The 27,356-nt window shown below is 46.2% G+C and overlaps 1 protein-coding gene across 2 annotated transcripts; it reads left to right on the forward strand.

Moving 5' to 3' along the window:
* On the forward strand, positions 1-27,166 carry TPGS2 (tubulin polyglutamylase complex subunit 2). Of its 2 annotated transcripts, none has more exons than XM_014593925.3 (7): positions 1-128; positions 6,900-6,979; positions 13,813-13,900; positions 17,125-17,256; positions 19,489-19,602; positions 20,577-20,737; positions 24,736-27,166. In XM_014593925.3, the coding sequence occupies exons 1-7, from the start codon at positions 56-58 to the stop codon at positions 24,976-24,978; spliced, it is 891 nt and encodes a 296-aa protein (XP_014449411.1). In that variant the 5' UTR covers positions 1-55; the 3' UTR covers positions 24,979-27,166. The 2 variants fall into 2 exon arrangements, with proteins under 2 accessions (XP_014449411.1, XP_019351565.1); XM_019496020.2 differs by lacking the exon at positions 1-128 and adding an exon at positions 4,117-4,347.
* The last annotated feature ends 190 nt before the right edge of the window (positions 27,167-27,356 follow it).

A 27,356-nucleotide genomic window follows, 5' to 3' on the forward strand; every position in this document is an offset into this window, starting at 1 on the left:
CGAGCCCGGGGACGGGGCGCGAGGGGGGACATAATCCTCTCCCGCGCTGCGGAGGATGGAGGACAAGGCCGGCGGCAGCATCGCGCCGCAGCTGGACAAGCTCACGCTAGGCGTCACCCGCGTCCTGGGTGAGTTGGCGGGGGCGCTCCGTTGGCATAGCAACAGCCCTGGGGCCTGGGGCCACCAGTAGCCCTGCGGCGTCAGCATGGCAACAACCCCGGGGCCTTAGCAACAACCCTGGAATCTTAGTACACCAGTAGCCCTGGGGTGTCGGCATGGCAACAACCCTGGTGTCTTGATACATCAGTAGCCCTGGGGTGTCGGCATGGCAACAGCCCCGGCGTCTTGATACATCAGTAGCCCTGGGGTGTTGGCATGGCAACAGCCCCGGGGTCTTGATACATCAGTAGCACTGGGGTGTCGGCATGGCAACAGCCCCAGGGTCTTAATACATCAGTAGCCCTGTGGCATTGGCATGGCAACAGCCCTGGAACCTTGGTACACCAGTAGTCCCGGGGTGTCGGCATGGCAACAGTCCTGGGGTCTTGATACATCAGTAGCCCTGTGGCATTGGCATGGCAACAGCCCTGGAACCTTGGTACACCAGTAGTCCCGGGGTGTCGGCATGGCAACAGTCCTGGGGTCTTGATACATCAGTAGCCCTGTGGCATCAGCATGGCAACAGCCCTGGGGCGTTGCCATGGCAGCAGCTGCCACACCCCTGGCCAGCCCCCCTCATCTTGTGGGACAACCCAGAGGTCTGGTCTCCATTGCAACCAGGAGATGCTGGTCGCCATGGTGACGTGTGGTGCCCCAGAGAGCTGGCAGGAGCACCCCCCCTCCTCCCCCATCCCCTCCTCCGGGCCCCAGTGACGGAGCAGCGCCCTGTCTTTGCGGCTGCGGAGAAAAACCCTAAATACACCCCCGCGTGGTGGTGCGCAACCTTGTCCGACTGTAGGCCTGCCTCGGAAAACACCAGCTCTTTGTTTTCACCCCGTTTGTTGACTGTAGAAAAAGCTATATGGATTTATATAGCTGTATATCTATAGACCTATACATTATATCTAGATATAGATATATATATAGAGAGAGAGAGAGAGAGAGAGAGAGATCTATAGATCGAGTTGAGATTTTGTATCAGGTCTGCAGCGTCAGACTCTTGATCTTAAGTTTCTGAAGGCAGGAAACCGCCGCATCCTTGCTGGCTTGTAAAGCTATACACTTAGTGCTGTACAGGGCTAAATTATTTCGAGAAACATAGTTAACTTGACTTCAGATTAACATGGCTAAGCTTCAGCTCGTGTAAGCTGTGCAGTAGACACATACATACATATGTGCATGCATACTTTGGTTAGTCTGTAAGGTACAAATCTTCCCTGCCTCCCATCTATGTTATGTTGGGCAAAGTTAGCATCCCAGCTCCCAAGACTCAGAAACTTCTCTGCATTTTAAAGCCAAAAGAGACTGTTGTCATCTAGTCTGACTGTTTATAGACCAAAGAATTTCACCCCATCACCTGCATGCAGGATTTCACCTGGATGCTGATATAACCGGCTGTACGTGTACCGATTAGACCCAGACCCTTGAAGTGAAATCCTGGCCTTAGTGAAGTCAGTGGCAAAACTCACCTTTCCTTCAATGTGACCAGGTTTTAAACTCTGGTTCTGTTCTCAGTTCTGCTGTATGGGGTCACTTGGTGATTCCAGACAAGTACATTTGTCTGGGCCCTAGTTTTTCTATGTACAAAATTGGGATAGCAGCATATCTCTACTCTGCAAAGGCATTAAGAGCAGGGATGTTTAATTCATCAGGTTTAAGAGGATTAATCTCCTAATGACTGAACGGCATGGAAAATGCTTGTTTAGATAGTACGTATCAAAACTTTATAAACTATTCACCTCTAAAATGTTGTATGGTTCCAATACTTGTACAACTTCATAAACTCAGGGAATACATTTTCCCATATTTTTCGTCCCTTTGTACTTTGGTGTAGTATTTCTTGTAACATGCAGCATAGTGCTACTTGCCGTGTTTTAACGTGGTTCCTTTCCATATTCCCAAACTAGGAATTTCACAAATTTCTGCCAGATAAATCGATCGAGGCAGATGGCAGGCTAGTAGAGTATATTCCAGTTATAGGCATACCATCTGAGTACGTAATTTGCTTAATTGCATAACGCAATGCCAGTCCTATTTGGTTGCCTGTTTGCTAACAAACATCAGTGATTGGCATACTGGATAACTGCATAAACCACTTAAGTGCATGACATCCTTCTGTGCTGCTGCGTACTGTATAACTTAATCATACACCGGTTAACTGCTTGCTGACTGTGTCTATGACTACTTTGTAGGTGATGGTACTCCCTTTAACCACACCACAAACAGGTTAGGGGGAAGCTGTCCTCAAAGTGCTACTATAGAAGCCTTGAACATGACGGGCACTAGTGAGTTTAAGGGCAGCTGATAGCACTGCACTGACAGAGCTGTCATTGTTGCTCATTAAGCCACAGAAATGTTAATTCTGGGTGCCCCAAAACTGACTAGCTCCCCTCCAGACTCTAACAGCAACTCCAAAAGTGACTAGGGATAGCCTTCAAATGAGGAGACTTCACCAGTTTTGGACAGGGTGGATAAAAATCAACTATTTTAAAAAAAATCAAAAAATTAGATGTTTTTTATTTAAATTGGATTTTTTTTTATTTAATCATTTTTTTAAGATGCTTTTTAAAAAAACAACTATATAAAGATAGTTTTAATTTAAGATATGTTAAAGCTTGAAGATATCATCATGGAATAGGGATTATAACTTCTAATTATATACTGTTTGAGATAATATATTCATATAACCTTTTTAGAAAAGTTTTATAACTAGGTCACAACAGGCCATGGACTATATTAGGGACCCAATTTTATGGGGTTTCCAGAGGCTTCTCTATAGATTAGTAAAGATTAAAGAAAACCACTCCGCCCAATGGGACTCAGTGCTCAGTTTAGAAGATCCCATTAAGCATCTCCGTGATGCTTGGTTTTTCTTCTCAAACTGAGGATTTGTGTCTCCAGAGAGCACATCCTTGTTAACAGCAGGATATGGGGATGAGAGAGAACAGACCTGATTACCCATCCATCAGCCCTCTTTTTCTCTCTGCAAGCCCTTACCTCTCTCTAAAAATGTAAAGTTTCAAGAAGTTAAATAAAGAAAGGATATCAAACAACAAGAATGCACTTTTTGTAGAAAACAGTGACTAAATCAAGGCTTCCTGGCTGGTGATTTGAATCACCATTGAACTCACGATTTAAATCAAATCCCCCCTGTTTTTGCAGTTTCCAGTCACTGATGCCTGTAAATGATGGGCATTAGGCTTACAGAAGTGCATATTCTGGGTAAGTGCGTAGTAGCCCTTCTTTAGTTCCAAGGCTATGTGTTTAAACAGAGTACGCTATATTTTATTACACCAACATCTGAATCAACCTTGCTGAACTCTCAAACTGGAACAGAGTGAGGAAGACCAGATGTTGTTCTTATGGGATATCTATAGGCTTTGCATCCTTCTTTTCAATGGCAAAGAAGATCTCTTAAAGGTGCAACCAGTAAAACTTGTCTTGCTATCAGTTCAGCTGCTTTCTCTGGGATGACTCATAAAACCTAGAGACCCTTTTCTTCATCCCATGGCATAAAAGCCGGCACGAGCCTTTTAACTCTGTCGATTTAGTGGAATGCTTTTACTAGTAGGAGGATGGTCGTACATTCAAATTTGGCATGTCCCTTTTCAACCGGTTCATTCCACACAATAAGTGGTAGTTTACGGCTCCATTTGCCAAATGCGTATGTGGGTGAACGCGGTCCTCCCTTTACAAATCCTCTTCCTCTTTGTGCCCCACATTCAGAATTTTTCAAGTTCCCATCTCTATGGAAACTGGGGGGAGGCAGTGAGTATCACAGAACGTATAGAGGCTATAATTTGAAGACGAGGAAATTACACAGCTTTTGTTCAGGGCGTGCTTTATCCTGCAGAAACTGACTAACAACGATGCCCAAGAAGTGAAAAATTGATTCTTCAGTCCTGAATTCAGCTGACAAGCACTGGCTGTTAAAATACGTGGCATTTCGTGTTGTCATTTTCCCAGTCTCGTTTGGGAGCAGATGTGCTCTTCAATAACCTGTGAGATCAGAACACAAGTGTTCACCTTCCCGGGACGGCAGTGACTGGACCAGAGTCGAAAGGAACCGCAGCAGCGGAGCAAGAAGTGTAACGTTGGTGTTCTCAACTCCCAGCCTCGTGCGTGGATCCTTCGGTCGTATCTCTCTTAAAGTTTCCTAAAGTGCGGTGGGAAACATTCAGATGAAAGGTGTGAAGTATATGCAAGAGATTATTGTGACTGTGATTCTGAATATTGAAGTGGGCGAATTCTCCTCTTGAATTTGTTCAGCTTTATTCCATATCTTTCGTTGAGACTGGCTAGCCTCTTGATTTCTTCCATGGGGATTCAGAAAAGGTGCCCGTGGCACATTTCTTCTTCTTCCGCTTCATGTGTAATGGCACTTCCATCCATACTCATGAAGGACTGTTAGGCGTGATCTTCAATTTACCCACAGGATATTTTTAATATAACATTCAGGCTTTTAAGATAGAGTTTCTCTTTTGATCTTGGATTTGGTTCAGACCTCTTTAGAACTTACAGTTCGTTCGTCCCCTTGACACCTTCCTATGACTGATACAATATTAAATCTTCCACTATCCCAGCTGAGCTTTTGTACCTGATGAATTAAACATCCCTGCTGTTTTCTTTGATCATAGAAATAACAATTATTCTGTTATTATCTGTTAGCTTGACTCACGTAACTTAGTAAAGGGAAAGATCCCCGAGAGCATTGCTTCTACCCTCTTCCTCAAATGCAGAATAGAGCCCCCAGTATGGAGGACATATATTTTAGCACAGCCAAAATCCCTCCGTCCCTCAATCATTTAAAATGAAACCACGCAAAGCATTGGAAAATCTTCCATAGGCAGGATTCCTATGTATGCTGAAGGAAATGAACTCGATGACCTAATAGGATTTTTCCATCTTTAACTTCAGAGACCGAAATGCTCTGAAAATAATGTTGCGGGGGGGAGGAGAATCAGTTTCCGTATATATTTTCTGCGCAACTGATACTGTTGTGAATGATGCATCCGTGAACCTTAGATTAGAGCAGTGGTTCTCAAGCTTTTTCGGCTCAAGGCACCCCTGATAAAGTGAAGACACCCCTCAGACTCAAGGCACCCTTGGGAAAATGTCAGCTGTTAGTTTTCATTTGATTTTTGACTTAGACAATAGAGGAATTTCTTCTGTTCAAAGAACTGTGGCACCCCTGGAGGGATCTCGGGGCACCCCAGGGTGCCACAGCTGCCTAGTTGAGACTCACTGGATTAGAGTTATTGACAGTGTTGCATTTTACCTTTGAAAGCTTTGGATAATGTGGCAAACACACCCCTGACTAGGAAATGTCTCAGAGAAGTCAAACTACCCAGCACTAAAACACCGATTGAGAAGTTTTGGGTGACCTACTGTTAGGTGCATCTATACATGCACTTTAATGCGCATTAGCCTATTCGAATGCACATTAAGGCATTACAAAACCCCATGCTCTTTATCTAATGTGCTTTCAAATAGGACCTTTTACTAGTACAGGTACTCCTCACTTAACGACCTACCTGTTTAACGACCGCGCGGACTTACGACCAGCTCTCCGAGCAGTCGTTACTCCGAGCAGGTAGGTCGTTATGTGAGGAGTACAGTACACCTGTCTTGTGTTCAGCACGGCGGGGCGGACAGCTCCCGCACTCATGGCCCGGGCACTTTGCTGCTCAGAGTGGCTCCTCGCTTATCGACCAATTCGCTTAACGACCAAGTCGCAGGAACGGAACTCAGTCGTTAAGTGAGGAGTACCTGTACTTCACAGTGGAGGGCATTTATTCACCTACCTTTTTGTCCCGCGACGCGCCAGAGATCTGACGGGTCGGAGCAGACTCGATTAATTGGATCTGCTCCAGACGCAAGCTGATGTGAACTGCGCTGCTCCGCATGCAGTTATATAAGCAGCGCAATACGTGTCGGCATGCAGAAAATGGCAGCAGTATGCTTTTGAACTAAAACACTTCTGATGTGTTTTAGTTCAAAAGCGCGCCACCGCCGTTTTCTCAGCACCCATGCTCATTTTGCTGCTTATACAACTGTATGCACTACAGTGCCGGGCACTTTTAAAAGTACCCAGCATTGCAGTGCAAGCATGTGCACAAATGCCCAGAGGTACTAGATTTTAAGGCACATTACCTAAAGCGCATTAATTGAATGTGTAGACGTACCCAAAATGCCCAATAAAAGGAAAGGAAACAGGACCAGCGTTCTCTGACGCTTGTCTTTCCGGTTTAGCATGTTATGCCGTGTATTATAAAGTGATTAGATCATGACTGCCTGTTTTGGGAGGCAGTATTTTTGCAGCTTAGCCAGCCTTGAAAGCGCTGCAAAGTGGTCAGTCTTATGTACAGCTTCCTGTATCATATTTCCTGTTCTCATAGCAGGAAAATCATCTTTTTTAATCTGATCCAAAAGAAATGAGGTCAGCAAGAACCTTTTCACTGATTTCAGTCCGTTTGGGCCAAAATATTTTTAGTAATTTTTTTTTTTTTTTTTTTTTAAATAAAATCTCGGGTTAGCCTTTGTAAAGACGATGTCTTGCATGCGCACTGACGGGAAGAAGAACGCCGCTTGCTGTATCTTCAGTGCCACTTCCTGTGGATGGTCATTACATAAAGCAAGTCTTTCTGCAGGTCAGGGCTGCCCCTGCTTAGCCTACCAAATTGAATCGCAGCCCTTGGCATTACATCTGCCAGCTACTAACAAACCTTTTTCTTTCACAGAAACGTCTCCTGGCGTGGCTGAGGTGACACTTGTAGAAAAGGAGCCAGCTGAACGCCACACCATCATCTCATGGGAGCAAGTGAGTTCTTTCATTACAGCAGGGAAAGAGGGCAGGTTTAACCATACTTACATACACTGTAGTGAATTAAGCCCCGACTATATCCCACACAGGATACAGTCTCTGGGGTTTATGGGCCTTGCCTGGCTCCAGACCACTCACCAGGCCTGCGGGACAAATGAGTCTGATAACCCGACTCTACAATAAAACATTTTGCACAATTGCCACTTGCAATTTACACCTATAGAAAAATCCTGTATCTTTGTGCAGGGAGCTGAAGAAGATTCTCTTGAGATCCTTTCCAACTTCGTGGTCTATGATTAGGAATAAAGCCATGGCAGAACTGTGTATGAAGTAACACATCGCACCCTGTGTTAATCATCAAAACGCACGCCCATATATCCAGTATCATGGGTAGAGACAAGGCTGTGCATTTTTTCAAGCTGGTGTGTAGAGCTGTGTAAGTAATTGATTTGGCATCTGGACAAAAAGTAGGGAGAAAATTTGTTTTACATTTAAAAAAAATCTAATACAGGCAGTCCTCAAACTTACGACACAATTGATTCCTGAAAACCATGTCCTAAGTTGAAAAGTTGTAACTCAGAACCAATGTTCTCATAAGAAACAATGTTATAAATGGGGGATCAGTTCCTGAACCAAGGCCCAATACCTTATTTTCACCAAAAATACCCCAGAATTTTGTACTCGATCAATTATACACGAGTAATATAGCTACATCAATGTATTTATATTGTAAATAGCAATCATATTGATTTGGAAGGACTTTTTGAGGTGACATTGCTGGACTTTTTGAAGGGCTCTTCGCTGGAGTCTTCTCAGCAGTCCTGGCTGCAGGTTTTTCTGGAGTCTTGTCTGCTTTCTTAAAGTGTCCAAGGAAGTTTGGACAGTTGTCCTCTAGGGAGATGACTGATGCAGCGAACTTGTTCGCTGGCGTGGTATCACATCGGATCGAGTGTTGTAAAGTTGAAACTGATGTCAGAAAGTTGAAACGGTGTCAATTTATAAACGTTGTAAGTGCAAAACGTTGTAACTCGAAACGTAAGTTGAGGACTGCCTGTATGGTAAAAGCTCTGTTACCCGGAATACATAGGGAACCGGGGGTGCTGGTTAATCAAATATGCCAGTTATCTGAGAGCTTATCTCCAGCAGGTTGCCGGTGCACCAGGGCTTTCACTCCCTGGCGTCAGTGTGCCGGGGGACAATGAGGGGGACCCCGCTCAGGCTGCTTTGCCCCAGGCCCTGGTCCTCAAGGAAGAAGTGGGACTCTGCGAAACCAGAAGTGCCATGGTGGGACTTCTGGTTTTGTTTTTGCTGCCTCGATCCACTGCCGTAAACAACAGATGCCAGCTATGACAGATGCCGTTAATGGAGCATTCCGGGTGGTAAAGCACCGGATAACTACAATGAAGGAAATGCATTTTACATTTTTAAAATCATGTTGACATACTTTGAAATAAAGCATTGGGTTGAAATGCAAAGTCAAAACGTTCCAGAGATCTAGAAACATTTAAACTTTTTTTTTTTTTTTTTGGCTGAGTAAATTTATGCTTGTGAAAAAATTAATGCAGCCCTTTATATAGGTAGGGGTACTATGGTTTCCCTTTATATAGGTAGGGGAAAGTAGGAAGATGGTGTTAAGAAAGGCTAGTTGGGAATAGAGTGTATATGGACTATTGACAGACAAGGTTCCTTGGGTGAATTTGATATCTTTTATTAAACCAACCCAAATAGTATGGACTATTGAAGGATTTAGCTGCCTATGTCCTTACCAGTCACACCGATGAAATCTCAGATCTACCAGCCTTAACAATTTTTCTTGTTTGTGAAAATACGAGCTATGTAGCTCAGTCTCTTGGAAAAAGTACTGAGATCTTTAGGAGCCAGTTGGTGGGAACTGAGTTCTTTTTACCAACACTTTTCAGGGCTTATCTCTTAGCACTGAACTTGAAGTTCTCTCGCATCTCATCTCTTCCAATTTTCTAAGACTTGGAAATCTACAGCTATATCGTTAGTCTTCTTCATTTTATTGTCAGCCACTAGGCGGCAACATTTACACATTTACTTGAGGAGAAGCAATCCTCTCCCTGTAGTTCAGGTTGTAACCAGGTTTCCTTACAATCCCTGATTTCATCTAGTTGCATAACTCCAGCTGAGAAGTAGGGGTTGGCCTGAAGTTCGCTATATATTTTCTAAACAGAAAGGAGATATTTTCTTGCAAAGTTTAAACAAAATGGGCCAAACAATTGTTGAGTTATAGGCCTAAAAATAAAACCCCTGCATAGGAACCCACTCAGTAAGAGGTCCATGTCACAGCCACCTTTCCACTATAAACTGTATTCAGTTCTCATACATCTTGTGCACAGAAGAGCTGTTTCTGACAGTACTTTCAGAATCCTAAACAATAGGGTTATTTTGTTTTGTTTTTTCAAACAGAAAAAAAATCCCAGTTTTTAAGTTATAGGTGCTTTAAAATGACACCTTTTTACAGTCATGATTCATTACCAACCTTTCAGTGTCCTTCTGGCTAAAATCTTCTGTGCAGTAAAACTTTCCCACTGTTCCTGACATTTAAATGTATGACAAGCTGGGCACAGACCATCTTAAAAACAATCACAAAGTTGCTCCCATATACTTGTACACAACTCCTCCCAGGCATTTAAAAGCATAGAAATAAAGTGGTGCGGGCAGGCAGATAAATATTGGGAGTCACTTATAGTTCAGACCTGTCGGACAGAAACTAAAATTGAAAATGCAGAGATAGTGTTAGTATTTGTCTGAGATGCCAAAACTAATCACCATATACGTTTCTGAGACTCATTTTACCGTCTACAAGATTGGCTTAGCAGTGCTCACTTCCAGCACAAGAAAGGACTGAAATGACAATAGGTGCACAGGGTTGGGAATCCTAGAGCAGTACCACTACTTTGCTTGGCGGGATAAAAGAGGGGTGCCAAAGAAATGTCCTCCCAATCAGCCTGTCACCAGCCTCTCCACCAGTTGATGCTGCCCTCCGCTATCTGCAGTTGATCCCTGCCTGTCACGCTGCTGAAGCTTTGATGCTCAGCGTGTGGGACTGTTTCTCAGCATGGCTTTGTCTGTTGCCTGCAAGCCCAGAAGTGCCAGTGCTCTTTCGCCATTGACCTTGGTAAATGTCCGTATGGTTTGGAAGTGCTATCAGGGTGTAAATCACAGTGGTCTCAGTATAAGGTTTCAAAGCCAGCTTGGACCTCTTCCACTCGGAGGATGGCTTGTGGTTCCATCTTGCCTAGTTTGTGCTCACAAATGCCTTGTGCAAGCTCCCAGCTGAGCCCAGCTGCCAGCATTTCATTCTTGATCTAGGCATAGCTTTGCTTGGTGCTTTGGAAACACATATCTCTGAGGAGTCAGGTGGCTAAAGGATTGCCCTAGCCCATGTTAGCTTGCACCAAATGACTCTAGGTAAATGTTGGGCACAATGATGTGTGTATTCCTTGTTCCCAAACACTAGACAGAGCTGCACTGCCTGCCCTCCAAGGAGCACAAGGGGAACATAACATGCACCAGAGATCGGTGGGGAGAGTGATGGATTCACCCACACCCATTCCCAAACAAGTGCACGGATGGATGCAAAACCCTCTTCTCCATCGCTAAGGCTCGGTCCCACTCTGCCGCCTCCTTTGTGCTGCTGCGGGGGTGCAAAGAGGCTGCAAGGCAGGCAGATGTGTTCACTTGGGAATTCCCATCATCTAAGACCACCGCAAGGCTATGCTTGTAACAGCCTAGCACACTGGTGTCTTACAGTCTTGGTCATCTCGGTTAGACCAGCCGTGAAGCTTCATTAACTTACGCAGAGAGACAGATTGGCTGCAGGCCAGCTCTAGCATAAGAGCAGCATCAATCTCCTTTTCCTGCACTCAGATCATGCATGGAATCAACTGAGGGCCTCTCGGTCTCTCCGGAGCCTTGCTTATTCAATTCCAGTTGAACGTTATCTTTTCCCAGTAATGAACTATTCTTAGACTGCTTTTAAGTAAACTGCCACATGCAATATCTATGTTTTATCTGGAAACACAGTGGATGCATCTACAGGACATATTTATCATGGAGCTGCCTAATTAGCTCCTCAGTAAAGTCTCCGCATCTACATATGCAGCCTTATTAGGTCACAGTAAATTAATAAGCGCCACCATAATACTTGTAAATACAAATATTAACCTATAGCAGCATTATTTACTGCACAGCAGCACACATGTAGATGCTGACAGGGCTGCCTCAGTGCAGGGGTTGCCTGCTAACTGGCCCTGCACTGATGTACCCTCATGCCCCAGCCAGCCCCTCTGCAGCATGTTGAGCCAGGTCAGAGCAGCCCCGGGCTGGCAGGCTGGCCCCCTGACCTAGCTCAACGTGGTGCATCCCCGAGTGCACAAGCAATCATGGTGCCCAGGAGCAATAAACTCTGGCGCAATATGCGCCAGAGTTTATTGCTTTGCATTAATTGCACACATAAATGCACCCAATGATGTCCACATCTTTGTCAGCATAACTTTGCTGACCAGCAGAGTTTCCCTCTAATGTAGGACTCAAGCATTGAATGGCTTCTTTGGAGAATATTTGCCAAGAGCTTAGTCACAGAAAATATTGGGTATATAGGATCTTGTGCTTTATGGGCCGAGCAAGCGTAACTGTAGAAAGTATCAGGTGAGCAGAGAGCCCAACAGTTTGAAAGGATCACGATGAAGCAGTTTCTGGCATGTAGTTAGGCTGGCTTGTCTTACCTCTGCTGTAAGAGGACAGCTCTTTCCAAGTCCCAAACTCACCATCAGTCCATCTTCTCCATTGCTGTGGAAAACACTGGGCATCAGTCTAGACCTCCAGGAACCTGAAGATGTCCAAGATCTGCTCTAATGTAGCATCTTCCTTAGTTGTTTCTAAAACCCTCATCAGGAGTAGGCAGCAAAAGGGAGTTTAGCTGAGGAAGATCCTAAAATGAAGGTCAAATAGAGAGAATGAGACTGGGAAAACACATATGCCAATTGTTCTGCTCTCTTAGACAATTCAAGACAAATCAAAGCATTCAAGACACTAGATCCATCTAGAAGTCTCTCCTTTCTTTCCATATACTGACCATTCATTGCTCTGACTCCTAAGAGTGATGCCAGCAAAGCCAGCAGAGCTGTTCAGATGTAAAAAGTTTATTAGCAGACAAGTTAGAAAGGATCAAACAGAATTTTTTAAAGAATGGATGTGGTATGTACATATTTGCGTTCGGGTGGGACTTTGTGATACATCTCTCTTACTTACGTCCTTCATAGTTTTCATCCTGCTCATTGCGCTTGCGGCAGCAGCGTGAAATTAAAACTTAGGAAGCTGAAGTGTGAAATGATAAATATTTAGTGTTGAAAAGAGCTGGTGAAACAAGGGAGCATCTGTTCCAAGCATTTGCAGAACTTCAGAAATACCCACGCAACCTAATCTTCTGAAGCAAACATCAAACAGCCTCACCTGTCAGCATTGTGATCTTAAGCGATGGAGGATTTCTTATCAACAAGCTTTTTGCAGTGTTGTCTCCTTCATTTTTATCCCTGCTGCCCATGGGGAATCCCTCTGGAGGCCTTGGAAAACCTAATGTGTGAGTAATCGCCATGCTGGCGTGGCCAGTGGATCAATAGTGAGGATCATTGCACTGTGTGGCACACAATACTGATAGGTAGCAAAGCCAAAAGGACATGGGGTACAGCAACATTTGTCTGTTGGCAGCAATAAAAAATGAAACATCATAGGCGAGGAGCCCACATATCAGCTGGATAAGCGCAGCTGGAAGTATAGCTGTGAGGGTGGCATGAGGTATAGCTGTGAAACCCAGCCCAGTCCTGGGCTGCGCTAGGGGAACCCGCAGTATTTATAGCCTTCCCTATAAAAAGGGTATTAATAACATAGACTGCATGGTGCTTTGTAGACATGCCCTTCTAATCCTTTAGCTCAGGGGTGGCCAACCTGCAGCAAAGGCACCACAAGTGGCACGGGCAGCCTGTGTGAGTGTACGTGGAATATCAGGGAGGAATTAGCATTCCCCAAAAAGCAGATAGCAAAGCAGCAAATTGGGCAGGGAGTACAGGAAAGGAAGGAAGCAGAATGGAAGGACGCAGTAAGCAGAGCAGCTGGTCATGCAGGGAGCCCGGGGCTGGAGGCAGAAAGCAGAGCAGCAGGTTGGGAAGGGAAAGAGGATTGGAGTGGTCCTTGGGAAAGGTGTGGGGCTAATTCATAGCAAAAAGATCAAGCCTTGTTGCTTCAGCTTGTGTAAAAGAAGTTGGTTTGATCTTGGTTTCATTGCAGGCAGAGCTGTCACACTCAAATTGCTGGTGAACTGGATGTGGCCTGTGGCGCTTCTCGCCATGGCGCTGTGTTGGCAACTACATGGGTGCTGGCAGCCGTGGCTAGAAACCCCACAGACCAAACTATGGACCTCTGTGGGTTGGATCCAGCCCCCAGGTCATATGTTTGGTAAAACTCTGTCCCTGGCGATGCCCCTGTATGCAGTGATGTCGGGCACTGGGAGCGTGAGTTCAATGCCAAAGTGATGCATCGTGGAGCACCCCTAAATACCTCTTCTGCTACCAGTGGCTAATTAGGGAATTTTCCTTTCTTTTTTACATCAGATAACTAATGTATAGTGGAAACTAGAACCAGAGCAGTGCAGATGTCTTTAAAGATTTAATTTTATCTTGTTTGTGCTGAAGCTCAGGAAAATAATTGGTGGTAAATGTTCCTGTCTGAATATTCAGTCACTCATTTGGCTGAAAGTAGGCCCGGGAGCTTTTTCTTGTGTAATACTTAGGGAATGTTTGTGATTTTAGAAAAACTCCTGTGTGTTGCCGGAGGATTTAAAGAATTTCTACCTGATGACCGACGGCTTCCACATGACATGGAGCGTGAAGATAGATGGTAAGTCTGGTTGTGTCCTCCCTTCTAATATATTTCCTTCAGTGCATTCTGTCTTTCCCTGATACTATTTCCTTTTCACTTAGATTCCCCCCTCTTTCTGTGTGTTCATTGTGTCAGTGGAAGTATTTTCCTTTTTAATTTGATCACAGCTTGGCAAAGTCTTACATCTAACTTAACCAGAACCACAGAGCCTGTGTCGTTCTTAATAATAAATACCACTGCTTCTGCCTTTCGTCTTGATGGCTTTAGCCAGCTGTTTCTGGGTAATTCAATCACTGGCTGTAGAAAATTGTAATGAAAATTTCCCTTGATAAATCCTGAATTCTGCACAAAATTTGGAGTCAGGATGAGGAAAGCTTTGATAATAACAGCTGAACGCAAGTGCAAGTTCTGTTCGTGATACAGAAGGTGGCAAATCGTCTTAGTGGTTGCATCCAGAGAGTGGTAGCAGACAGATCGGTATCGACCTGGAAGGATGTGGGTAGTGTGGTCCCGCAGGGCTCGGTCCTTGGACCTGTGCTCTTCAATATCTTCATCAGTGACTTGGATGTGGGGGTGAAGTGTACTCTGTCCAAGTTTGCAGACAATACTAAATTGTGGGGTGAAGCGCACGCTCCGGGGGGTAGGGAACGATTGCAGGCAGACCCGGACAGGTTAGAAAAGTGGGCAGCACACAATAGGGTGTAGTACAACAAGGACAAGTGCAGTGCTGCACCTAGGGCGCAAAAATATCCAGCACAACTCCTGGCTGGAAAGTCACCCTCCAGCAGCACAGAAGTGGAAAGGGATCTCAGAGTCATAGTGGACTCGAAGATGAACATGAGTCATTAGTATGACAAAATCATCAGCAAAGCTAACCGCACTTTATCATGCATCACAGATGCAAGATGAATAGATCCAAGGAGGTGATACTTCCCCTCCGTGCGGCATTGGCCAGACCGCAGTTGGAGAACTGTGTCCAGTTTTGGGCGCCGTACTTCAGGAAGGACGTTGATAGACTTGAGGGTCCAGAGGAGGGCCAGTCATATGGTTAGGGGCTTACAGGACAAGTCCTACGAGGAGAGACTGAGGGACCTGGACTACTTCAGCCTCCACAAGAGAAGGCTGAGAGGGGATCTTGTGGCCAGCTACAAATTCATCAGGGGGACACAGCAAGGGATCAGCAATGCTCTGTTCACCAGCGTGCCTCTTGGGGTAACAAGGAACAATGGTCACAAACTGACAGAGAGCAGATTTAGGCTAGACAGGAAAAACTTCTTCACAGTAAGGGTGGCCAAAATTCGGAATGGGCTTTCAAGGGAGGTGGTGCTCTCCCCTACCTTGGGGGTCTTTAGGAGAAGGCTGGATAGGCATCTGGCTGGGGCCATCTGACCCCAGCGCTCTTTCCTGCCCAGGCAGGGGGTCAGACTCTGATCTGCTGAGGTCCCTTCCAGCCCCAGCATCTATGAATCTATAAGGCTCAAGCCTGAAGTCTGTCCATATGTAGGACTCCACCTGGAAACTTTCTGTGCCGAGCATTTGTTAGGATCCAGTCTGTGGTTCTTAGGTTTTATTTTGTTTGACATTAATGCCAATATGTACTGTGCTAGCCCAGTTATGACCCTGATGATCACATAAATGAATGCATAAGTCACAGATTTCACTCAGCAGTAGAAACCTGGCTGATTTAAAGTATTCAAAAAGCAATGCATACTTTGAACAAGGCCTCACCACCACTTCTTGGGGTTTCATGAATATATCTCTGACTTGAGAATAAAGCAGCCTGGGAGTTTGACTGCCATGGATGCTTTTGAAAAAAAATCACCTGATTTCTTTTGGCTTGCACTCAGCATCCATGAAAAAAGGATAGTTGCGCTTCCCTTCCTCATCCGACTGTCATGTGGCTCCATCCACTCTGTTTTATGCAATGCCAGCAATGAGCACCACAGAAAAGCCTGCACATGAATACACATCCTGTTTTGCCTCTCCTGCCTCCCTGAAATGTTATGATGAGAGAGTGTCTTAGTTCAAGTAATGTGACTGCTTTCATCTCCGAGCTAGAAGAAGGTCACAAGTTCAACAAAGTCCTCCCAAATAGCTTCTCGGGAGGCCCGCAACATTAGTCTGCTCTTCAGCTCATGTGTAACCTCTGGTTTTCAGTTGGCCTCATGCATTTTATGCCATTTTTAGTCACATCTGACTTGATGGGAGTAGACAACAATTGAACAACTTTGCAAAGGTCATACGACGGGTGTTAACTGAGCCCCAGATACCATGGTGGCGGTCTAACTGAGAACAGCATTGGAATGAAGGTCCTGATCTACAATTGTTGAAGTAGTAGGAGTTTTACATTATACTGTGATACAAACAGTCGCAGCCCCTGGCATTGATTCACACCTCACTCCAGCGTAACTCCACTGGCTTCAGTGGAATTACTCCAGCGATGGTGGGATTGGGCCCTCTCTCCTCCGTCTCTGCCTGGCAAGAAAAGACCAGCTCTTTTACTCTGAAGCAAGGACCTTGCCCAAATTACACAGGTGCTTGCCGTTTCCACCGGGAAGTGTGGGGTGCACTTTTCCCCTTGTGGACTTTCATGTCAGGAGCAACACCAGTGCTCCAGCTTTGGCTGCCCACTGATCTCCAAGTGGAGCCAAATGCTATGACCTGCAGAGCCCCATAATGCTCTGAGACCTTGTTAGTGGAGTCACACCTCCCCTGCCCTCCTCTGGGACCCGCATAACTCAGTCTGTAGATGACTGGCTATGGTCTGGAAGGACTGGCTTTGATCCCAGGTGAGGGTGGTGGTTTTCTACTCATTGCTTCCACTTCCAGCATAGCCCTGAGGCCCTCCCAGCTTCCTATCCAATGGGTCCCCACAGCTACCTGGGGGTAAAGGCAGCTGGAGCATGGTGCCGACCACATCACTGTGTGTGGAGGTTAAAGAAGCAATGAAGCACTGCCTCAACAGCTGGTAAAAGGCACACCTTTACCTTTACTGCCCTACTCTGCACTGTTGCATTCAGATGAGAAACCTGATTTGGAGCTTCCTCCATACAAAAGAAAGGGAGCTTCTGGCATGATGGTATCAGATGAATACCAGAGCCTGGAGTAATTACGCTCCCAGGCCTGCTTCAAGATTCAGCTCTTCTGCCATGAGCGGAGGATTGGTCCAAAAGAAAAGATCTCCTCCACTTCTCTTGCTGCTAGAACATGTTGATTATCAGTCGCACAACTTTGCATTACAGATACCCCCATGCCTCTGGGCTCCATGATGATTAACAGCATCTCCAAACTAAGCCGACTGGGCAGCTCATCGCTGTATGCTTTGCCCAACGCTCCAACGCTTGCTGACTTGGAAGATGATACCGATGAGGAAGGTACTGTCTTTGGGGCTGCGGCTGGGGTGGGAAACACAGCTGTTAGAACATGCTTTACATGATGAGTTAGGATAAACTGCCTTTCTGGAGAATATGCCTAGTTGCATTTTGACAGTAGGGACAGAGAGGTCACAGGTCACTCTTAATAAGACCCACTACTTGATGTCCTCCTGAGACTGGATTGAACCAGTCCTAGATCCTCATAGGAATCTGAACTCGTGGTAGAGGTGGTATCTTTTATTAGCCCAGCTAGATTTTTGCAAACACATTTTGCAAAAAAAATAATAAAATCTAGTTGGTCTAATAAAAGATACCACCTCTGCCACAAGTTCTGGTTCCTTTTGCCTCTAGACTAATACGGCTACACCCTGGATACCTGACTAGATCCTCAAAGGAATTTAGCTGCCTAGCTCTCATACAAATCTATAGGAATGAAGCATATAAATATCGCTGTGAATCTGGGCCTACATGCTTCAGGTGCCACAGAAAATGACCAACTCCACCTCCTCATACTCTTCCCCATTTGCCCCATTTCCCCGAATTGCCCCATGTGTTTTGTTTCTTGCTTCTTAAATATTTACCTGGGGACTCCTCGATTGATTCAGCATGGCAGGAGCATTGCTACAATGCTATGTAAAATATCAGTAGCAATAATCTTCATCTGGGAAGGGGGGTGGCCCAATGGATAGGTTGACTTTGAAGGCAGTTCTTCAGAGTTTGAAGTTTCAGTGGAAACACATACCGGAACACGGGGCAGTAAGGGGAAATGTTTTCTGTTTAGATCACAAACAAATGTAAGACGTTTTGCAGACAAATGTAAATCGATCTGCCCCTTCTCTCAAGGAGCTTGCAATTTAACAAGGCGGCAATGAGGGAGAACCAAGCATCATACTGATTCTTGTGGAAAACCAAAGAATAAGCCTGCACATTCCTATTTGATTTGAGAATTGCTTTTTCTAGATCTGGCTGGTTTCTCTCTGTGGGTAGAGGAATGCTTTCCTTCAGCACATGACAGTCCAGCCATAATCCTGATCCCCTGCCTTATCGAATGGGTCAGATTCTGCTCTCATTAAACCACGTACTCCTCCATGCATGTCACTAGGTTTGCTTTGCATGTGCAAGCATTGGTTATATCACAACATGGGCTCTTCTGTGAGACTACTTTGTAAGAAGCACCACAAATTCAGACTCTTTTTTTTTTCCCCGCTAGAAAGTCTCAAACCCTTCGTTTTCTGTGGCAGATTCTGTTAAATTGTACCTGGCTTCTTTTACTGCAGAACAAAATTTTTACTTTTACTCAAATCAGTTTGTCCTTTTTAAATAGTACATTTATACTGACTAATCCTAATGTATTTAGGAGATTGAGTCAGAAAAGTGACTGTTGCTTTTTTTCAGGATCTCAGGTTTTATTGTCATGAAACACTTTCTGTGTAAATGATTTTCGCACCATTGTTCCCAGTCTTAAGTCAGTGATAAATAATTCTAGTGCAGGTTTTAAAATGGTTATTTCAAAATTATGCAGCTGTGCTATTACCTCCACAAAAGCCAGCTTTCCTAAAATGCTTTAAAATCCCTCTAAATCACTGTTAAATCTTCAAAATATAAACAACAACTAAAATCTGGCTCCTGAAAAGGGGCATCTGCATTTGTGAGAGCAGCCAGCTTGAGGGGCAGCTAAGTGCTATGAATTGCAAGTGCATTTACAAGCAAGTGTAAAATTGCTTCTCTAAGAGGTTTTGCTGGGTGTTTATGTACAAGTAGAACCAGAGCAAAGTGTCATAAAAGTACAGAAAGTATAACTCAAGCTGCCTTTTTTTTTTATTCCACCATTTATTCTCTCTCTGTCTCTATTTCAATTTATAATGAAGATATTATGGCTTATTTCTCATAATAATCCCCAAGTATCAATATTTACCAATTAAAAGTGAATCCTTTGCTGCAAGTTAATGACATCTTTTCAAAACATGCCTCTAAAGTTGCACCCTTAAGTTATTTTTGTGTGCATAGATTTATGCAAGCAACAGATGTATCTGCAAAAGTAATGTGGATCCTTTGGGTAGGAACTGCTGTATCTGAATTGCATTTTTTACATGAAATAGAGGGTGTGTGACACACAACCAGACATAGACGTGAAATAGGCATCAGAGCAGCAGGTTCTTTGCAAATCTGCCCCTATGTACAGAGCAGATCCGGTCAGAATTGCTTTAGAGTGATTGTTGTTTCTCTTTGAAGGTAATGAAGACAAGCTGGAGAAGCCTCACTTTGACTCTCGTAGCCTGATCTTTGAATTAGACCCATGCAATGGGAATGGGAAAGTTTGCCTTGTGTATAAGAATACCAAGCCAGGTAAATATCAAAAAGAGCAGAGAGAGACACGGAGATGGGAAAGAACGTACATGAGGTCTACCAAGCCTTAGAGATGAGAGTAGTCCAAACAGCTTCACTAGCACTACCCCCACGTCTAAAGGCAATCACGTGCGAGTGTGTACGGGCTTGTAAACTTGGGCCACACAATTTACATTCTTCCTGAAGGTGTGTGTAACACTCTGTACGCTGGGGAGGGGAGAACAAAGAAAATGTGAATCTGCCGAGCTGGTTTCAAACTGGTTCTGCAATTTCTCCAGTTGCTAATTAAAAACCAATTTAGCAAGGGGCCTCTGAATGGGATCTGCAGAGGAACATGCCACAAAGAAAGAGAGGTGTGAGCTGGGTAGCAAAGAACGCATGGAAAACTGTGCGTGCTCTTTGCACCAGGGACGTGTAAAGTACGTAGCCCACTTAGGGATTAGTCACCAGCTGATACGTGTCTTTTTAACTTCCATTTCTCTCTCCTATGCACACCCAAGCACATCTGTATGAGTGAGTGTATGCACATACACACATATGTTAACATTCCTATTCCTAGTTCATCAATGCTTGAACCCTGTGGGGACAGAAGATTTATAATCCTGGTACTTTAAATTCTCTGGGGCCTTTCACCCACAGCTCTCCAAACGTGTCACCAGCACTGCATCTCAAAGCCATACTGGGAAGCGATAAGTAGCATCAGTCCCCTCTTATAGATGAGGAAGCAGGCACAGGGGCTGAGTATGAGATGAGGATGCGTGAAACCAATAAATCCAGGTTTTCCAGGTGTGATTTAACCACTTACTTGTGCTACCCCTGGATAGCAGGATGCACTGGCCATGGGTGCTGCTTTGGAAGACCTGTGCATTTAGCCTCACAATGCTGTGTCACTTGGGCAGTCTCAGTCAGGATCTCATCCCTTAACTGCAAAGCAGTGCTATGATTTCTGTGATCTTCCTCTATTTTCATTCCAGTTGTCACCCCAGACACAGAAATATGGTTTCTGGACAGAGCGCTGTACTGGCACTTCCTCACCAAGACCTTCACTGCCTACTACCGACTACTGATCACCCATCTGGGTCTCCCCCAGTGGCAGTACGCCTTTACGAGCTACGGTGTCAGCCCCCAGGCCAAGGTGAGCGAGCAGGAGCATCCTTGGTTTTCAGAGGGCTAAACAAAATTCATTTTCCTCCACCACTTTCTTGGGGGCGGCTCGTAAACTGGAGAGGGCACCTCCCTCCACAGCAAGGCACTATCAGCAGGCCAGCAAGCTGATCCTCTCCGCCGCATCAGTCCAGTGGGCCAGGGAGTGTATGTTAGAAAAGCAGAGCTAGAGCTCAATTTAATCTCATCCAGTCCAGAAGCAGCTGGCAGTGAGAGCATGGCTCCTACTGCTTATTGAATCCCCTCCCCTTCTGTACCTATGCAAGGAGTAGGAAAGTACAGAGTCCTCCATTCTCCTCCTAGCAGCCAGGTAAGATTTGTCGAGAGCCAGGCTCTGAGCACAGGTGCAAAGAGAGGGCTGAGTACCTGGCGTTACCTTCTCCTTCCCACCCCCAGCGCAAGCCAGTGCTAGGGGAGGGGAGGTAAAGGCCTGAGCAAATGGACCTGGAAACCCAACTACACACTGGACATGACACAAGCAGGGAAGTGAGCTGATCCTCATAAAGGGCTGCAGTAGGGTGCAGCCAAAGCCATTTAAGAAGCTCACTGCTAAGGTAGGTGGCCATTTAATTCACACAGATCATGCAGGCCTTTCACCTTCTCTCATTGATTCTAGCGTCAAGGCTTAAGCTACATTAATCTTGCTTATCTGTGCGTCTCCTCGTCTTGTGTCTCATGAGGGTGGCATTCCCAGTGCGCCCTGCCCCTACAAACTGAAACTGCTGCTAGAAGGATGCAGCCTGCACGCTGTGCCTCTAGGCCAGGGGTGAGCAAAATACAGCCCTGGATCCAGTCCACCAACTGATTATATCTGGCCCACAGGTGCGTGACCACAAATTCATGGGATCTGGCTTGCTGGCAGCAGATGCCCCAATCCCCACCCAGAACCCGTGCAGTTGCCATAGCTTCTTGCTTTATCACAGACGTGACAGGCAGACATGCTGTCAGTAGAGTGATATTTCCTGGGTTCCAGGCTCCATTCTGCAGCCTGTGCCTATGAAACTGCAGTCAACGATGGCTTAAAACCTAGCGCATGCTTCATTGAGGCCCTCTGCATTTCTAATTTCTTCCATAGCCTACTGCAAGCTAAATAAATGTACCACAGTAGAAGCTGCGTACACTGTATCCCATAGACAGCTTTTCCCAGCAACATAGTCCGTGTACAGTGTACTCCACTTATATGGATATAGGTAAGTGCATAATTTGCTTCCCTGCGTAACATCACAACAGTCAAAATGTTTTGCCCATTGCTTTCCTTGGTTATCTGCGTGTCAGCAATGTGCATGAGACACCTAGGTGCACAAGAAATCTTCAGCCCCACCATCTGTTTTGTAATGTAATTGCACTCCACCTACCTGCATAACTGGTGAAACTGCCAGGACCTGGTCAGGTCAGGGATGCTTTAGGAGCTTTGAAATTGGCAGCTTCTAAACCGTTTCCAGGCTGCTATAGCAGGTATAAGTCTCTGGCCCCTAGCAGACATTGCATTTGTCCTGCACCACATGCAACAAGACAAACTGTAACATGTCAACCGCACACACGTTAAAACTACTGCGGGATAGATCTGCACCACAAAGAAAGGGTTGTTTCAACAAGCCACTTATCTGTGGCTGATTCACCGTTTTTTGTCCAGGAATATACTGGTTTAAAGTCTGGCATGTTACAAATTATCATGCCCAGGGCTCCTGAGAAATGAGGTAACAAGCTGAATAAGGCATTTTTCAACTCCACGGCTATATTTCCTGATTTTAAAAACCCACCAGCTCTCTCCAAACCAAGCTGTTCCTTCAAATATTGCAATTAGAGGACAGCCCTTGGAAAACGTCAAGCATTTCCCTTACCCATAGTCACCTCTCCCCAAAAGTAAATGTAGATGATGGTAGTCAACACCAGATAAAATCTGTCAGTGCTGCCTTTGGACATCTCCAACACCGTGTCTTCGATGAACACAAACCAGGTTTCTCATCTACCAGGCTGTTGTCATCCCTGTCCTGTTGCATGGGTGTGAAACTTGGATGACATATCAGAAACGCTTGAATGCTTTGGAACGATCACTGATGTCCTTGGCAAATCGTCCATATCAATTGGAAGGACAGAAGAACAAGTGTCAGCTTTCTGGCTCAAGCAAACACCACCAGCGTTGAAGCCAGATTTATACAGCACCAGCTCCATTGGACAGGACACGTCATGAAGGTGCCTGACAACTGGCTGCCAAAACAGTTCCTATACTCCCAATTCACCACTGGTCACTGCTCTAGAGGTGGGGAAAGGAAGCGATTCAAAGACCAGTCTTAAGAAATGCAACATTAATATCAATACCTGGGAGACTCACGCATCAGTGCATGAGAGCAGCAGCCCCAATGGCACTGTGAAGCACAACAAGGCAGCGCTCATTTTGAGCAGACTCGCCTTGCTATGGAGGCAGATGGGCGAGACAGCTATGGGGGAAGAGCTGTGACCCAACGTCACCAGGATCTACTCCTTCCTCCTGAAACTGTTTGTCAGACATGTAGATCTTGATGTGAGGTCAAACATGTAAACCTCAGAGTAGCCTCCCCAGGCATCTCGGGCCTCACTCATGACTTCCGTAGTTACTGAAGACTGTCATCCTTGTATCGAGAGATTGCCAGTGATTCCTTGATACTTGAGTGACATGATGGTGAGTGCAGTCCCCAGATGCTCCAGTTCTTCATTTAGATGACATCCCCCTCATTTGCTAGCCTTTGGCCACTCCAGTTACCTAGGGTGAGACCCAGAAAGGCTCCTTGGGTGCCCCCACTTAGATGACACATGACCTCAGTATTAGGCACCTGAAAAGTGAGATTCAGAGAAGCAGGGTCAATGGCCTCTACTCCTTGCATGCTCAGTGCTGTATTGCTCCAGGCTATTAGCACGCACTAGGCATGGTCTGAGCATGCGTCATACCCTCCCACCACTTAGACCTTGCCTTGCGTCTGCATCTCCATAGAGCTTCAGTGAGGAGTTGTTCTGATTGAGGCACTGCCATCGCACATGGGGGCCCGCGTGTACGCACCTTGGGGACTTTGCAGGCCAAAACAAGGTACCAAAGGAATAGAGGCGGCCTTCGCACATAGCCAGCCACCAAGCAGGGCGGCGGGCTGGAGCACTTCTGTGGGCTTGGTCACCTAGAGTCCACCTTTGTACCATTTTAGAAGCCTCTCTGGAGCCCACCATAGTCCTCACTGGCATTAACCTTTGAAAGGCCTCGCCGGAAGGTGAGACTATTTCCAATCTATCTGCAACCCTATACATTTATGTACCGGCCTGTTTACCTTGGTCAGCATTTTGCTTTGCTTCCAGAGCAGGCTGTCTTATCAGGCGCCCTGCCACATCGACCCCTACGCTATCTGCCTCTGTCAATCAGGTGGCCGTAACAGGGAAAGCAGTAGGCAGCAGGAATGTGAATTTAGCAGATTACAACCTCTTGGTGGCACCTGAGAACCAGATAATGGTTACGGTGACTTCTGGGCAGGAAATCAGTCTGCTAAGAAGTGAGCCCAGACGTTTTCTGGCACACAGATTGAAATACAGCACTACTGGAAGATGAGGGACGGGGCTTGTGTTGTTTGAGAGGCTCGGAAATTCCTGACTGGTTTTTTTTTAAGCTATTTTAAATGCCAAGGTTTAATCCCCTTTGTGCTTCTCTGAATCCAAGTGAGCTCAGCTTTGTTCCCCCTCTCCCTTACGTGTAACAGGGTGATGTCTGTGATAGTGCTCCCCTATAAAGAACTAGTGTCAAGTGAGAGAAAATTGGTCCTCTGAATCTCATGTCCCCTGCCCTCCCGGGAAGTGTGCATCAAGCACCTCTGTCATAAAACACTTGACACACAGAGCAACACACGTTCTTGGTGCCAGGTTTCTGGGTGGGTTTCTAGGACATCCCTACACATGGCTCTAACCTGTGCTGACTTCTTTTCTTGTTTGCCTTTCCCACACCCTGTTTTTCAGCAATGGTTTAACATGTACAAGCCCATCACCATCAACACCGCGCTGCTCTCGGAAGAAGCCGACTCCTTTGTGAACAAGCTGGACCCCAACAAGGTGTTTAAAAGCAAGAACAAAACGCCAGTGCTCAAAAAGAAATTGCCCTCCCAGCCGGCAGGCTCCCAGAAGAGCCACACCAGCACCACCTCCTCCAAGGCTTCCTCACTACCCGGGAACTCTTCCCGGAAGCGAGACCCACAGATGTAACTGGAGAACACGCGCATCCCAGACCACGAAGGCCCATGACGGCCTCTTGGAGGTGCAGACCAAATCGCTTGTGCATGAATAGCCCCTCCCACAGAAACTGCATCACAACCCTTGCATGACCACCATCCATGTTATGGGCAGGGTGGAGATCCTCAGTGCTGCTGCTCCTGGTGCCTTTCAGCAAGACCCTGTAGAGACGCTGGTTAATCTTATTCCTGTTGGAGTGGACAAAAGGGCCGTGGATGCCCTGTAGGGGTTGCATTACCACTGATGGACCACCCCAAAATCCATTTAAGTCTCTTTATCCTCCCATTGAATACATCATGCACACATAAATCCACCTGGATGAATAGAGCATGCACACACAAATCATTTTTCCTCTCCTTTGGAAGGAAAGAAGCCTGCCCAGATTGCCGTGTGCAGTGAAAGCAGGAGGAAACCCACTGATTTTAGAGGATGCTCCCCTGTGGTGTTGAAGAGAGCAGACAGCGCCCTGCACTTTCAGTCAGTGGTGTCACAAGTGCTTGAAGCTACTTGCCTCTCTACCCTCATCTCAGATAGCCCTAACCCTTTACACAGACTGTGCTTTAAACAACTGTGGCCTTTTGGTGTTAGGGAGCAGAACATGTCCCCTTTCTCAGAGCTGCCAGTGCCCAGAGCGGTGCAAAAGAGCCAAGGCATCTCGCGCCGTGACCAGCCAAGGACAGTGCTGGGGACCAGGGATAGAGCCTGGTATCCCAACCAGGAGCTGCTTGTACAGAGTAGAAGTGAAGGGCCTGATCCTAAGAGGCACTGATCACCTGCAATCCCTGCCTTTAAGAAGAGGATGAATACTCTGCCATCCACTGCTGTAGGACCTGGGCCTGTGCAGGAAATAGGGTTGAAGGCCTTTTTGAAGGAGTAGAAAGGTTTCCCATGGTTTCAGCTGCAGCACTGAACATCCAGTATCATGGGGCTGCAGTGGGACTTTATTCCTGCTGCTCAATGAGGATTGCCCAGCTGCAGCACACAGGGCTTCCTCCATAAGATGTCTCCTCTGGTATCTGGACAGCGATGCTCACCCATGAAAGCCACAGTCCCCAGGCTTCTAACCTGCACCAGGACCACCTGGACTCCTTATTTCACGTGGCTGTCTACAAAGTCGCCAGGGTTGTCTCCACAAGGTCCTCAGCACCCTCTGGGGTCTGAGTATCCCTGCAGATGTCAGAGGGAAGGGCCTTCCCATCCTCACTGTGTCTCAGCCCCTCTCTTAACTAAGGTCGCTTGGAAGAAACAAACTTTGGCTTGCAGCTCCCCGCCTGTGCCCTTTCCCACCACACATGGAGCCTGCCGTGGAAGAGACCAGAGCTCCCCTCAGCTCCCTAACCACTCGCTGCAGCCTTGATGCCACGTGGAGCTACCCCAAGATGGAAGCTGGCCCTGTTGTGCCTGCCCAGGTCAGCCAGGCATCCATACAGGAGGAGGGAGAAGAGCCAGAGCCACAGGCCGTTACACCTTCCTGCCCTCCGCCCCGGTCATAACCAGGCACCTGCACAAAGCCTGGAGGGCACAGACCCATCCGGCTTACTTTGAAAATGCAGAACGTGAACCATGCAGCTCGTCCCCTCGAGTCTCAACAAGCGTGCAATCCTCCTCCGCTGCCGTTTTATACCGAGTGATCCTTCAGGGCAAAACTGCACTTCAGCCTATTCGCTGCTGGTCTTCATCTGCACCCGCCATTGCTCCACGGACATGCTTGTGTGTCTAAGGGCATGGGAGGTTCGAGTGTGAGACAAGCGAGAGTGTGAATGTACAGCTGCCCTGCAGTAATTACACATGTGCATGCCTTCCCCGTGGAAAATGCAAGGTAAGTCGACCCCTGCCTTGTACCGCACCCACCCACGAATGATGTAAGCTACTTGCATTTATCCTGGAATACAAGCCCACCCCGGCAGCTGTGTGCAGAGTAGATAACACCCCAAGCTGTTTGTGTGGCCGTGTCCAGATAGAGAAGTCGGAGGCACCATCTCAAAACGACCAATGATTATTTCGATTGTGGTGTGTGTTATTTAGCAAAGGATTGCCAAACTGCATCCTACCAACCTACCTCTCAGGGGTGGGTAAGACTTTAATATTTGTACAGCCCTTTGAAATATTAAAGCACTGTGCAAGTGCTACATATTATTTTAATAAAGAGTTTAATATTTTCCTCCAAAGTGACTGTGTCTTGAATACCAAGTGCTTTAGGAAACCACAGGCCAGGCCGCAAGTGGGGATCTGAGCTGTTCCTCTAAGAGACGGAGCTCAAAATTTCCCACCAAGGATGAATGAGCTAGCATGATTTTTAAGCTGGTCCAATCTCAGGCTGTTCTGAGGCCCCCACTTCAGTGCAGACCATC

This window comes from Alligator mississippiensis, chromosome 3 (assembly GCF_030867095.1).
Source record: "Alligator mississippiensis isolate rAllMis1 chromosome 3, rAllMis1, whole genome shotgun sequence".
Lineage (NCBI taxonomy): Eukaryota > Metazoa > Chordata > Crocodylia > Alligatoridae > Alligator > Alligator mississippiensis.

Coding starts and splice junctions, on each gene's coding strand:
- TPGS2 (XM_014593925.3), top strand. CDS start 56: ATGGAGGACAAGGCCGGCGGCAGCATCGCGCCGCAGCTGGACAAGCTC. Junction 17,257..19,488: donor AGATGATACCGATGAGGAAG/GTACTGTCTTTG, acceptor TTCTCTTTGAAG/GTAATGAAGACAAGCTGGAG. Junction 19,603..20,576: donor GTATAAGAATACCAAGCCAG/GTAAATATCAAA, acceptor TTTTCATTCCAG/TTGTCACCCCAGACACAGAA.